We start from the raw sequence: 13,613 nt of genomic DNA, 5'->3' as shown, positions 1-13,613 counted from the left end.
AGTGCCGGAGGGGGTGCGTTCCACAAATCAATACCTACGCTGAATCCCGCGTGTGTGTACCAGCCGTGCACGACGCACGAAACGTGTCACCCACCGACCCAAACCCCATGGACGATATAGCAGCTGCACGCACAGGCCCGGCATATGTCGCCGCTGTCGCGCGCGCCTAAACGTTAGCGGTCGCGCCGAATCTTAGATCCCTCTTTACGGTTGTACGCGGTGCCGATGTAGCGAACAATTTTTCACGAAAACCCTATCTTAATTCCGCTACTTGTAATTTCGGCGACTTATTAATGGCCAGTTGCTTTGACATATACGTCACTACCAAATTATTATTGTTATATAAACGTGCAATTTTTTTTATTATATGTTTACTGGTATATTATATTACATTTCACATTACACACATATTTATATAAATTTTGGCGGTCTTGAGATCTGCTTATTTATGTTTGCGCCAAGTAATTTTTAATGAATGGTATTGTCTCTCGAAACTGACGAAACTCGTATGCGATAACGATTTCAGTTATCATCCTTCTACGCCCAATCTTTCGCCAAACATATTTCTGATTTGCTTTCGTAACACGGATCGAGGTCGACAATGACGACGACGGCGACGGCGACTATAACGAGAACGACGATCTCGAGCATCCGGTACTATACCGTATTGTGAATGGAAAATTTACCTTCGCAATGTACATGTTTATCTCTGAACATTATTCTTATGAATACCTTTTTACTTTCAGCTTTTTTATTTTTTATCTTGCTTCGATATTTAACTGCATTTTAAAATCAAGTTTGATTGGTGTCGACAGCAAAGATTCGGACGAACTTTCTCAGGTCATAAATATGCAATTGATTGTAATGTCCGCGCTCGGCGTCATTTAATTTTTTTACGGATTTTCGAGTTTTCCCGGTGTACACATGGTGTACGAGAGCCGGGCGTATTCCCGCGCCGCATCGTGTAACAGTGACGCGACGCGGCGCGACGCACTCGGCCGCCTGTCCGATACGCGCGTTTACGTGTGTGCGTTTTGTGGCGGCGACGTCTCTGGCGGAGGTGGTGGGGGATTTCATTCAGTGCGCCTTTCGCCGGCCGCTGTGCGCATGCGCCCGTCGGCCGCGCGTACACACGCTACTCACGCTGACTCCCTCCCACTCTGACAACTACGCCGACGACGGCGGCTGAGCGGCAGCGACAGCAGTAGGAGCAGCAGCAGCGTTCTCTAACACGTACCCGTGTACATACGTATATGTATGCACGCGGAACCTTGTACCCTTTATACGATCGCGTATGAACACACGAACGCACCGCGTACAACGCGCGTAGCGTTCGCTCGCTCGCATGGTCTCTCTCTCTCTCTCTCTCTCTCTCCCCTCCCCTCTCTCTTCTCTTTTTCTCTCTCTCTTCGTGTATTTCTTCGCGTGCGAAAGAAGTATGAGCGTCACAAAAGAGAGCGAATGCGCGGCGCAAGAGAAGGAGGCCAGTGCGAACGTCCGAGTGACCGGACCGTACGAGGGGGAGGTGGAGGAGAAGGAGGAAGAGGACCACACGCCGTTTGCCGGCGCTGTGTTGTTGTATCGCGCGATCCCTCGTTGTGCGGAGACGCACACGTTTTCGAGGCATTGCTTGTTATTTCAGAGTTATAAGTAAAATTCGAAATTCTGTTACTATTATTGAGCAGAAGATTTGATAAATCTTCCAATAAATGGTTATAATAAAGGCGCTATGTCACAACGTGTAGCACGCTGAGATATCTAAAGCTTTATCGCGATAATTTTATTATCGCAATACTATCAATGACAAATGACAGTAGTAGTAATGACCCGGAAAAAAAAGAAGGAATCTATTGGACGATAAGCTTAAAATCTTATCTCGATAACGAAGACGCTTCTCCATATGCAGAAAACAATCTTGTTTAAGTCTCGATGTTACAAAATTGATAGACTTTGCGGCAAGCGTTAGAACACACAGTTTTACTACGGTTTATGGCTTGATACCGATAATTTTAAAAAATGGAGCGAGAGAGAGAGAGAGAGAGAGAGAGAGAGAGAGAGAGAGGAGATAATTATTATTTAAGTACTTTTTGTTATTTTACATATTATATGTTTATTAAATTTAAAACATCGCCAACAACATCATATATCGTGACACAAAAATATATTGCTCAATTAAATTACAATAAATACAACTAATAAATTGAACAACTCGAAATTCGGTTATAAATAGATTTGTAATTTATACTCGGACAGGTGCACGCCACGGGATACGATACGTGCGCGTGGAGATCGTAATGAAAGCGACTAAGATAGAGTATACAAAAGCAGACGCGTGAGACCGGCAAACGTAAAAGACTTAATTACGCAACTGATACTGTCAAATTGGCTGATTTTGTCGTAATTATCACATATATATATATACGTAGATGTCATCATATGGATCAACAGGTTTTCTTATGAAAAGTCGCACTTTCGAATTTGAAAGTGCATATCAATAATGTGCGCGATCCGCATCCCGTACAATAACTTCGCGCATCGAGACGGTTTCGATGCCGGACCGAAACAACATTGACGCATGTGCGTGAATAGTAGCCACGAGAGAAAGAGAGAGAGAAGAACGGTGCGTTGTAAAGTGCGGTAGAATGTACTCTTTGACGTAGGGCCCCGTATTGGCGCGCGTTGCATTCCCCCGCGGTGCATTGACTTCGCCTCCCCTCCAGTGCTTCGGCCAGCGCGCCGCCACCCTCTTCGTCTTCCCCTTCTTTCGATCCCGTTCCACCAGCCCTCTTTCCTTGCCCCTTGTCGTTCTATCTCTTTCTTCCTTTACCTCCCTCGTTCGGGCCTTCTTTCTTTCTCTCTCTCTCTCTCTCCTCGCGTCGGGTTCTTCTACGCCGCCGGTCATACCACCGCACCTCACCCCACTGCTCCCCTCCGTCGGTGCAAACGCCGCTTCCCGGCACAACAACAACATTCCTTCTCTCTATAGCCTCTTCGTAGCACGGAGACTCCGCTACCAGACTCGACGTCTCTCTCTTTCCCACTCTCCTTCCCTCTCCTTCTCTTCTTGTTTTCTCCTCTTCTTCTTCTTCATCTTCTTCCTTCTCTTTTCCCTTAAGGTCTCCGTGCGGGTGAAAGGAAGAGACGGAAAGCCCGCGCTGTTGAACGGCTCCGCAAAACTGGTCGCCCGCGAATCGCATGTCCGGATCGACCTGATGCCCATCGGACAAGACCGCCGCATAGTTTCGCCGCGTATATTGTATTTCGTTCGATATATTCAAGACATACCATTCGATCTTCAGTTCCGGTATCGAAATCTCGCGCGGAAAGATTGGAGCAAAAGTCAACGAATTTTAATGTTCTCTCTCTCTCTCTCTCTCTCTCTCTCTCTCTCTCTCTCTCTCTCTCTCTCTCTCTCTCTCTCTCTCTCTCTCTCTCTCTCTCTCTCTCTCGCTCTCTCTACTTTCCTCCCTTCTCCTCCTCTTCTTTCTTCTCCTCTACTCTCCTTTCTTCTTCTCTCCTTTCTTTTCCTCTCCTCTCTTCTGCTATGCTTTTCACTCCCCTTTCCCCCTCCTTCTTTATCACAATTTCCTTGTGTGCTCATATCGAGATAGATATTAGATATAAACTAGACTAAAAAAAGATTGTTAAAAATTTATATTATTAAAATTTTTTATTATAAAATAGAAAGATTGACTGTGTAGGTGTAGGATGATGGATGCAGTAAAAAATTGCTTCTTATCCACTTTGTGAAGAAAATTACATAACAATATAAACAGGAGCATGATTGAAGCTCGTTGAAATAATTTTGAAATGTAATCACATTGTAATTTCAAAAATCTTTCTAAGAAATACTTTTAGCAATAATTTTATATTTTAATTCTAATGTATTTCATTCTTAATAAAATCAAATTTTTTTGATAAGAATTTTACAGAAGTAGAATTCTCTTTTGTATTGTTAAAGATAACTAATGTATCATGCTTGTTGTTTGTGGCATTTCCGATTATTATAGGTATATGAAAATAATGTCTATCAAGAAACAGTCGCTAGTTAGAAAAATCCTCTCTCGATTAAGTAATTATTAATTATTGTGTGGTCACCGTTCTTTTCTTCTCGGCGGCCAGAAAAATTCTTCCACGTGTCGCGTGCGCACCTGCTCAGCTTCCTATACTAGTCGGAAACTGAAGATCTTATCGGGTTATGTCTTGAACCCGCGGAATGTTTTCAAGAGAGTATACTAGGACAGACGTCGATGATGAGACTAAGAAGAGCTCGAATGGATGAAAGCTCGGGAGACGATCATCAACCACCGAAATATCATTCACCTTAAATAAGAAAAAGCGCACCTCCCTCTTTTTTTTATCCTGTCACTCATTCGCTCTCTTCCGCGACACTTAATGCATAGCCAATAACGTGTCAACCCTTCCTTTTCTTCGATCGTGAGGAAGATACTCTTGAGCGTCAGAATCGTCGCTCAAACGAGAGATGTGCTTCTTTTTCCCTATTTATGGATTTCCTTTTCCTCAGGAATACAATACCATCCCTTGCTGGTTTTACTTTAATTTCTATAGAAAATATTTTTCTATAGAAGACGGCCGTAACCGATGGTATTTCACATCGTGAAGTTCGAACTATCCGAGAATTCTTTTACTTCTCTTCAGGTTTACTTCGTTCGATTCCGTACGGTAAGAAGTTGCGTTTCTCTTCCTATGCGCAACACGACGTTCATTAGTTTTATTAGCATGACCAGAGTATCCTTGTTGAGATACTCCTAAGTTGAGAGCCCTTTTGCACTTGCATCCTCCATTAATTTGCTTTATAGTCCTCCATTAGTGCATTTAACTCTGGATAAGACAATAGAGCGCCAAAGTACCTGAGTTCGAAACGGTGACGGAGAGAAAAGGATTATCGGAAAATGGGATGTTAAAAGGAACTAATAAATTCACAGAGCGGTAAAAGAGTATCAGGTCACAACATGTTCCATGTGCGGAAATCGGTGTTCGACTACAAGTTTTAAAAGTGACCATAAATGGCCTTTTGTGAAACCCTAGCAGGAATTTCTTGATTTACGAAGAGATATTTGTAGAGATATATTTTTCTCTTTATTTTTAACTTGTTTGAAAAGCAATCTTTAAACGAAAAAAATTAATAGTTGCTTTCTTTTGTCGGATATTGCATTTTTCTTGTTGGAAGAAAATCGATTTCTCCACAAGTTATTTTTTCAAGTCGAACGAAGTCACAATTAAGAGTAAGACAAAGATTATTTTAGATTATTCAATTAGTCAAAAGTATTTTTAATGTCAGCATAAAATTAATTGCAGATCTTTTTTTAATCAAGAAATCGACCAATGTAGACACTTACACGACATTAACTACAAAATTGCGATTCTACATACGGAACTTTATTATTGAAAAATTGGCATTTACTTTCACTTTTATTCCATTTATTACTAAGGGCGACAATGAAATTAGATCAGAGAGAAATTCTTTTATCGTATTTTAATCTCGATACAATAATCTTTATTTTCTTCGTCCATTGCAGGTGTAAAGATTAATGCGCCCCAAATTATGGAGAATAATTTTTTTAACGTTGCAAAACACCGTTCTGGCATAGTTTTATCACTTGCTCGTTAATCAAAAAGCTAACTAGTAAGATAGAGTAAAAAGATAATTTTTTTTATTAACGGTTTTACAATCTTCGAGTCTCAATGCATCGAAGTTTTTTTTTCCTCGGAATCCCGTACAACTTATCGATATTAGGATACTACAGAAAGAGTCCACGTCAACTATGACAGTACTTGAAATATATCCTCTCCCTTATACACACATTTTATACATATATGTATGTATGTACATATGCATATATATACCTTATACATACACAACTACAACGTTACTCGCACGCGTGAGAGCAACGGGGAGGAAGAAAACGCCGTGTTCTTTATCGATCTTCGCGAACTACCGCGATCATGCGCGTGGTAGGCCGTAGGGAAGTGTCGGCGCCCGTACTTCAATTTTGGGCCAGGGGGTGGTTGTCTGGGTCCGCGCGAAACGAACTTAAGTCGTCGTCCTACGGGATACAGGTGGGTAGAGGGCGCCTGGGAGCAGGGCACACACACGTCCTGTACCGAGGAGAGGGATTTCCGCGCGGAGACTCGTAAAGCGCGCGCGCGCACGGGCGCCTACTCCCGAAAATTCCACAGGGAAGACCGTCTTCGTTCTCCCTCGCCTTCGTCGACGTCGTCGTCGTTGCCGCTGCCGCCGCCGTGGTCGGCGGCCATGTTTGCGCCAGTACGGTAGGCGTTCACGGGCGGTACCGTTTAGCCGCGCGTTCTCCAACTACTTTGGAGAACGTTTCTGCCCCACTCGGCGACGCGCCGCTACATTCCTGGTGGGGCACCGCCGGCGGTGTTCCGTTGGTGTCGCCTCCACTACCGCCGACGCTCCGCCGCCGCCCTCCCTACCTCGTCCGCGGCACCAACGCTCGATCCCACTCGCGCGCATTCTCGCGTCTCCTTTGCGAGAGGGGAGGGTCCCCCGGGCGTCGTGGTGGGAGCGAAGTCACGCCGGGAAAGGGCACGCAGGAGGTACGGGTGGGAAAGGGTAGCGACGTGATCGAACTACACGGCGACGATACTTCGTCTTCCACTTCCTGCTCTTCGTCTTCGATTCCACTCGTCGAGGAGGGCGGCCGCCGTCTTCATGGCCTGCGATGATAGTGCGCTGCCCGCAAAACCGTCGTCTCGTCCCGTCTCGTTTTCCTTGTCGTACTTGTCCTGATGCTTGTTTGCCTCGATACTCGCTGTTTTCTTCTTCTCCTTCTTCGTCTTCTTCTTTTATGGCTCTCGCCAGCTTCGGGAGATGGCCGTGTTGAAGCCTAACTCGGTTTATGTATTTAATTATCGAACTTATTCGAGTTCGTTGGAATTTCACGGGGCCGAAATGCGTGGACAACGAGTATGAATAATTGATGAAGATAATCGACCGTCTTGGAATTTGCGGCGTTTGCCCTTATTATATTTTCCTTTTAGCACTTCGACGTTAGGTATATCATGTGTACGGTCGTTAAGATGGACACATGTTGCTTCTCAGTACCTTGCTTCGGTATCTTCGCGGTATCTTCCTCTGTCTTCTTCTTTCGGGCTCGAAGTTTGAACAGATGCTGATTAAATCATGCTTATATTTATGCGTTTAATTATCGAACCGAGCTCATCGAAATTTTTATGAGCATCAAAAGACAGGTGTAACAGAAGTACAAAAGGAAATATGAAGTACACGAAGTTCATTCTTGCATTTTTCTTATAGCAATTTAACGTTAGGCACATTCCTTTACCCAATCATTATAATGGAGACGAATTGCTCCTAAATTGCATCTCCAACTTGTACATAATATATAATAAAATAGAATATAATTATTTTTCTTTGTTTAATTTATTAGTTAATTATTATTACATAAGCACGTAAAATTATGAAAAAGTACATAAAATTAATATAAAGAAGCTCTTTTGTATTATTTTTTAGTATAGTCTAAATTAATTTACTTAAACTAATCAACTGATCTAGAGACAGTTTACTAATCACGTGTATTATAACGTAAATAAAAATTATCAGAGACATGTGTAAGAGCGAATGAAACGATAGATACGTGATTATTATTAAGAAACGATAGATATATACATAGTTATTATTAAGAAACGAGAACCTATGATCAGTTGACTACGTCGAGCAATATTAGAGAGAAAAAACGATCACGTAAGGAAGTGAGATGATGTATGAGTGGAACGCAAACATATCTTAGAAAGCGAATATACGAATGTCAAACACATCGTGTGTTGACTTACATCGGAAAATTCCGTTAGCTATTCTATCCAGTTGCTGTTGAAAACAGCAACGCAAAGTTATTTTGCTACACTTTGCAGCGATTGCTTGTATTAACATAATTAAATTAGTTTCGCAAAAAAATGCAATTCCAATAGAGAGATAAATCGATAAGCTAACGTTGCAAAACGTGGTGTTAGCGGGGGTAACGCAACACGTTTTAACGCGTATCACGTTTTTTTAGACACTATTTTTTAAATTGAACGCATCTCATTGCGCGAGCCAATTCAGGATAACTTTTATCTTAAAAGATGCAAATCGATCAATAATGTTATGCGGAATACCTGACCGTGATCTAACGTCACCGTTTTTATTTCCTGTTGCAGGCAAATGGTTGGGCGTATATTGATGGAGATGTTTCGCGCAGCGGTCAATAACAAAATAACGCTGGTTGTCGAGGAGGTCATGCAACATGTGCAGCTTGTTATCGACGACAATGGTAAGTCGCATCGTATGAATATCATTATTGAACTAAACACTGATTTTGAAATGCACCTTTTTTGTTTTTTAAATTGCTTGCACAATTGCTCAGGCGTTGCAGCAATTTAAAATATGTAATTGTAGCTTTTGCGGAGCTAACAGTCTGCAAAAACAGTTAAAAGACGTTTCGGCTAACAGCTTTCTTATACGCTTATTTGTGTGGCTTTCTTGTGTATCTTCTGAAAAGTTTTACACACTCAAAAGAGTGATTTTTTTATATTAAACTCTACGTGTCTATATTTTTACTGCTTTATTTTACAATGTCAGTATTGCTTTTTAATGTTTTATACGCTGTATCGAGAGCAATGATAAATTGTAAAAAATTCATTGCCGCGCATTTTTTTTTTGCACCTTTGCAGACGTTGGATGTGGAAGGATTGAAAATGTTCATTTCTGAGCCAAAACCTTCACACCACTCACGCATGTCGAAGATGTGACTGGTTGCTGAAAATTTTGCTTTGTAATCGTGTTTTCTAAATTATTTTATTGCATAGCTTTTGCTTTTTATTTTGTATCTTCGTTTGTCTGTCATGTTTAAACTTGCTTATATAATTGACGCAATTTATTTACTAAAACAAAGAATGATATGGTCGTAGACTATATTTTATAGACAATAATTTTAAGCTGCGTAATATGTCGATTGCAAACGAAAGAACAATATATTTATTCGATAGTTTGCGGAATATTATTGATTTCCACGATATTCATGATGCTATCGGGGATGTGCAAAAAGTTTCTGAAATTTGTCTCTCGTGCGGTTGAAGCCGTTAGAGGTTCTGTCGTACTTACCAAAATTATACAACGTGTATTTTTATTCTAAGCTCGTGATCTATACTTCACAAAAACTGCGAGCACAGCATCGATTACACGTTTTAAAGCCTACCATACGTAACTCTTCTTTTTTTTATCAAAATAATGCCGATCAATTTGCTAGAAATTAAATTTTCTTTCGGGCTTCGTTTAAAGTTTAAATAATTCCGTGCTGATACGGAAAACTTGCGGTTGATATTGCTAATATTAGCAATATCAACAACTCCTTACCGAAATTTAATAAAATGTGTAAAAATAGTCGAATATCTTAAGGTCCGTTCTGCTGAATTTTCACGTTTGTACAGTGTAACATCACGTGCATATCATGAAAAATCGAACGTATCAAAAGATGGAAACATATCACCAGAGTCAGTAAATTTCTAAGCAAAAATCTAAAAAAAAAATGCAGTATACTCAACCACGGTCATCAAAGCTTGTCGCGCATAATTCTTCCATTACCGAAGTAATGTCTTGTGTTTCGCTACAAAATTGGGCACGTCTCCTTGTATGGGAAAGAGAGGGGGGGCCCTTTGAGTAACGTGTTGCCACAGGAAACGTATAAATATCAGCAACCGGCTGTATCGGGGCTGTTTCTTGGGGAGAAGACAGGGCACGGGTCGTTTTCGTTGGGGTCGAAGGAGAAGGACAAGATGGTGCGGCGAAAGCGTTATCGTTAGGGGCAACGACGAGAGACGACGACGACGTGCCCTCGCTTCCGGTATGGCACGCGCCGTGGTGCCCGGAAGCCTCGTGGATTCGAGGATATGGCATTAAGCCGCCGCGATATTTATACGAGAAGGCACAGCCCCCGGTCTCAAGCGTAAACCCACTCCGTTTCTTAATTTAAACATCGCCATCTTTGGCTACGAAGAAATCTTGCGTAAAAGCCGGCGCGCATGCTGGTACCAGGATTCACAGACGATGCATCCTTCCGGCACCTCTTGATATCCGAGACGCGTGGCGGTCCATCGATCCGGTGGACGCATTATTTCGTTACACGATCGAATCGCATGATAATTCGTTCTTGTATGTTTATTTTTGATTGCCAGTTCCAGAAGAACGATCATTAACTTAGAGAAATAGAAAATTAATTGAAAGAAGATAATTGTACGAGAAGTAATTTCTTAACTGACGAAAGTCAATGAAATTTACAAAATTTTGAACGAATAAAACAAACTGCATGTATCTATAAGTTCTTTAAATGTTACATTATTGTTTGATTAGAGGAACCAATGTTATATTCGATAAAAATATTTAATGTGAAATATCAGTTTATACAATTGCTATTTTGTCAAGAAGATGTTTTCAAACATACAAATATAAATGAATGATGTTAAAGATCTATATTTTAATTATATTCTTTGGTTGATTGTGTTGTTTATATTTGACCAAGTGTAACCAAATTACCCCTTTTATTGATATGAAGTACTTTTAAATTAGGCAAGTAAAGCTGATTACATGAATATTTGGTGTTAAATGCGCAATGAGGATACAAATTAAAATTTATTAATTTCCAATGAACAATTAAAAATTGGTTAAATGTCGTTCTCGACAGACGGATTTTTTCGGGAGATGAGAGGATTATGAGTAAGGAAAAGAAAAATCGTAGACGTAGAAAAATTTAGACGGAAATGCAGTTTTCACCGCCATGGTGCAGAAACGGCTCGGAATGGTCAGTTCTAAAATATTTCATCGATGTATATCTTGATAAACATCGACCCTACGGTCCAGTTCTTTTGAAAAAACATTCCTTTTACCTGAAGTCGCCTCTAGAAAAATGTACAAAATGCACCAAACCGATGTATTCTTTTCCCAAGAACGTATCCAATTCAACTCAGGCCTTTTTCCTCTTTCAAGAACCCCCTCAAACACGCTAAATATTCTTATGCATTTCGCGTTGAATTTATTCTAAGCTTAGCTCTTTTATCTTACATTTATCATGGATAACAATATCACAAATTTAACGTATTAAGATTAATCGCTGATAATTTTTTCTATCGAGTTTGTGAAGACAAAATGAAAAAGCGTATCCTCGTTATAGGAAATAGAGTAAAACTATTTTAAGAATTTCACTGTGCAAGACGCTGTAGAAGAACGCAAATTGGCAATATAAATGTAAGATGAAAAATTAATCACGTTTATAGAAACTGACATTTGCATGTTTACAACATGTGGTCAAATGTTATCATAAATCGTTATCAAATAATAAATTACAAATTCTGTAAATTAAATACTCTTAATGCAAAATATAAATTAACGACAGTTGTATGTTTAGTATGTTTATGACGAACCGTGATATCCGGTACTACGGAATTGTTGAATTATAAAATGGAAAGTTGACAACATAACAGCTCATTACCGTAATTTAGTTTCATTATGATAGAAAATTTTGACGCTTGATCGTACAAATATCTAAATTAAATACTTGTAACAAATTTGTAAAAAAAAAAAATAATCGTCTCCCGCAGTGTCTGGAAAAAAAATCAGCTTGAAATCTAATCTATTGGCTGGAAAACCAGTCGGGGCACTACGCAATATGAACGCAGTCCATGTCGCCCATCCGGAAATGGTGATGTACACGAGGGATGATGCGACGGGTGTATCCCGATGTGCAGTACTCCAAAGGTGATGGTGTCCTAACCGGCTATTTTTAGAGGCGAACCGCGAAACATCTTGCCCCGTGAACACGTGCCACCATCGGTGTTTTTCCGTATAGGGGGGGGGGGGACATGCGGAAGGGGGGCCGCGATGTACGTGCATCAGCAGCACCGGTTCAGGGGCACGCGACACGCGTGCATTTTATTCGGCGTTTACGTATTTTTGGATACGCCGCTCGCGCGACGAAGGGAAGTCGAACTTCCCCTGATTTTTGAGGGGATCATTGACCTCGTAGCTTAAAACTAGGGGGGCTCGAAACTGGTGTAAAATCCAGTCTCGAGCGCGCGAAGAGGGTCTCGATCTTTCGTGAAAATGGAGATGCGGCTATCGAAATAAAAAGTGCGTTCCTTTTCCGTACCTTATAAACAATATGAACTAAAATCTCAAAGAAATTATTTTAGTCACAAAATATCTATATATTTATTATATTATTTTGCTTTTCGAGATCTAACCCGCCATTGTTACGGAAACCGATATCTTAATTTCTTAGGAAATTAATTCAATTATTAGCGATAAATTTCTCACACAAAGTTACTATTTTAATAAAATACAACGTAAATGATAAAAATTGTTAACGGTAATAAATAAAAAAATAGTATTTTTGTGAGATTTGACAATAAATTCACGATTAATTCTTTGTGATTGGATACATAAATACATGAACTCCTCGCCAAATTATACTAAATAAGGATATTAAGTCATATCTGTGTTCATGACTTCGTTTTTTTATTTGTTATGCGTATACTGTAATTTCATATTTTTCGAATATTGAATATGGCTGTTGAATATGGCCGAAATCTCGATGACACCATTTTTAAGATGGCCGCCTGTAAAACACGTGCATGTATTTTGATACTTTTTACATTATTACTACTTATCAATAAGAGATAGAGATTTGTGTGATTATTCTTAACCACACAAAAATAATTCTAATCAGTTATTGTGAGAAAATTTATCTACTAATATTTTTATCGTCAAAATTTATTATTAAATTACGATGAGAATATTGGTCTTCTACCGTAATTTCTACGATTTAATTAATCGTGGTTCATGCAATAACCGTTTTACCAAAAAAGTAAAAATTCCAAAAAGACCCAAGAATGCCAACAAAGATATCCTCCCCCCATATCTCGTAGAGGAATGCACGTGGTGATGCTGAATCTTTGACAGCGGGGTATTTTTGACGGAACGCCCAATCAGGCAAAAATCAGGCGCGTACCGGGACAGAAAAGGCAAGAAAGGAAAATAGGTTTTCGGCGATGATTAATGGCGATCTAGCCTGTGTGTAGAAAATGAAAAAGCGGTTTGCGAGTCCTTCAAAAGAGCCTCAAGAGAGCAAGACAGGCAGAAAAAGAAAAGAAACGTGTAGGGAGCCGCGGTTTCCGTAAAAAGTGAGAGGGAAACGGAAAAGGCAGAGAGGGAAGAACGAATTTGAAGGACGTTCAAGAATCAGGGATGTCGGGCCTCACGAAAGAGTACATGTACGTCATTTTCTTTCGCTCCTCCCTTCCTTTCTTCCCTTATTTCTTCACGCATCCCTTCCACTGAGTCTTTTGGCCCACGGTCCTATCGTGAGGCCCCACACAGACTGTGGCACCCCCGCTTCTAGCATTCCCCTCCATCGCTTTTCGCAAAGCTATGCTTCCCGCGCCACATTTACCGCGTGCCCTCAGTAGCGTGTAGATCGTCCGAGAGCTTTACTCGAAAGCTTTTCTTCCCGGGATTCCTGCGTGGATGTCGCACGTGACTCTCGAATTCGCGGGGAAACGCTAGCACGTGGTATCAACAT

At 40.7% G+C, this 13,613-nt stretch overlaps 1 protein-coding gene across 4 annotated transcripts in view; it reads left to right on the top strand.

Annotated features, from left to right (window-relative positions):
* The window catches only part of LOC139768388 (serine/threonine-protein phosphatase 4 regulatory subunit 1), a 125,543-nt gene that overhangs the window by 103,540 nt on the left and 8,390 nt on the right, over window positions 1-13,613 (top strand). For all 4 annotated transcript variants that reach the window (XM_071698540.1, XM_071698532.1, XM_071698549.1 and 1 more), the window contains one exon: window positions 8,203-8,315. In XM_071698540.1, the coding sequence (XP_071554641.1) occupies window positions 8,203-8,315 (113 nt within the window). The remainder of the gene's footprint in view (window positions 1-8,202; window positions 8,316-13,613) is intronic.

Source organism: Temnothorax nylanderi, unplaced genomic scaffold (genome assembly GCF_030848795.1).
Source record: "Temnothorax nylanderi isolate EJ_2023f unplaced genomic scaffold, tnyl_v1.0 TNYL_tig0002_pilon, whole genome shotgun sequence".
NCBI lineage: Eukaryota > Metazoa > Arthropoda > Insecta > Hymenoptera > Formicidae > Temnothorax > Temnothorax nylanderi.
Note: the sequence above shows the minus strand (reverse complement) of the source record. Positions and strands in the feature narration are given on the sequence as shown.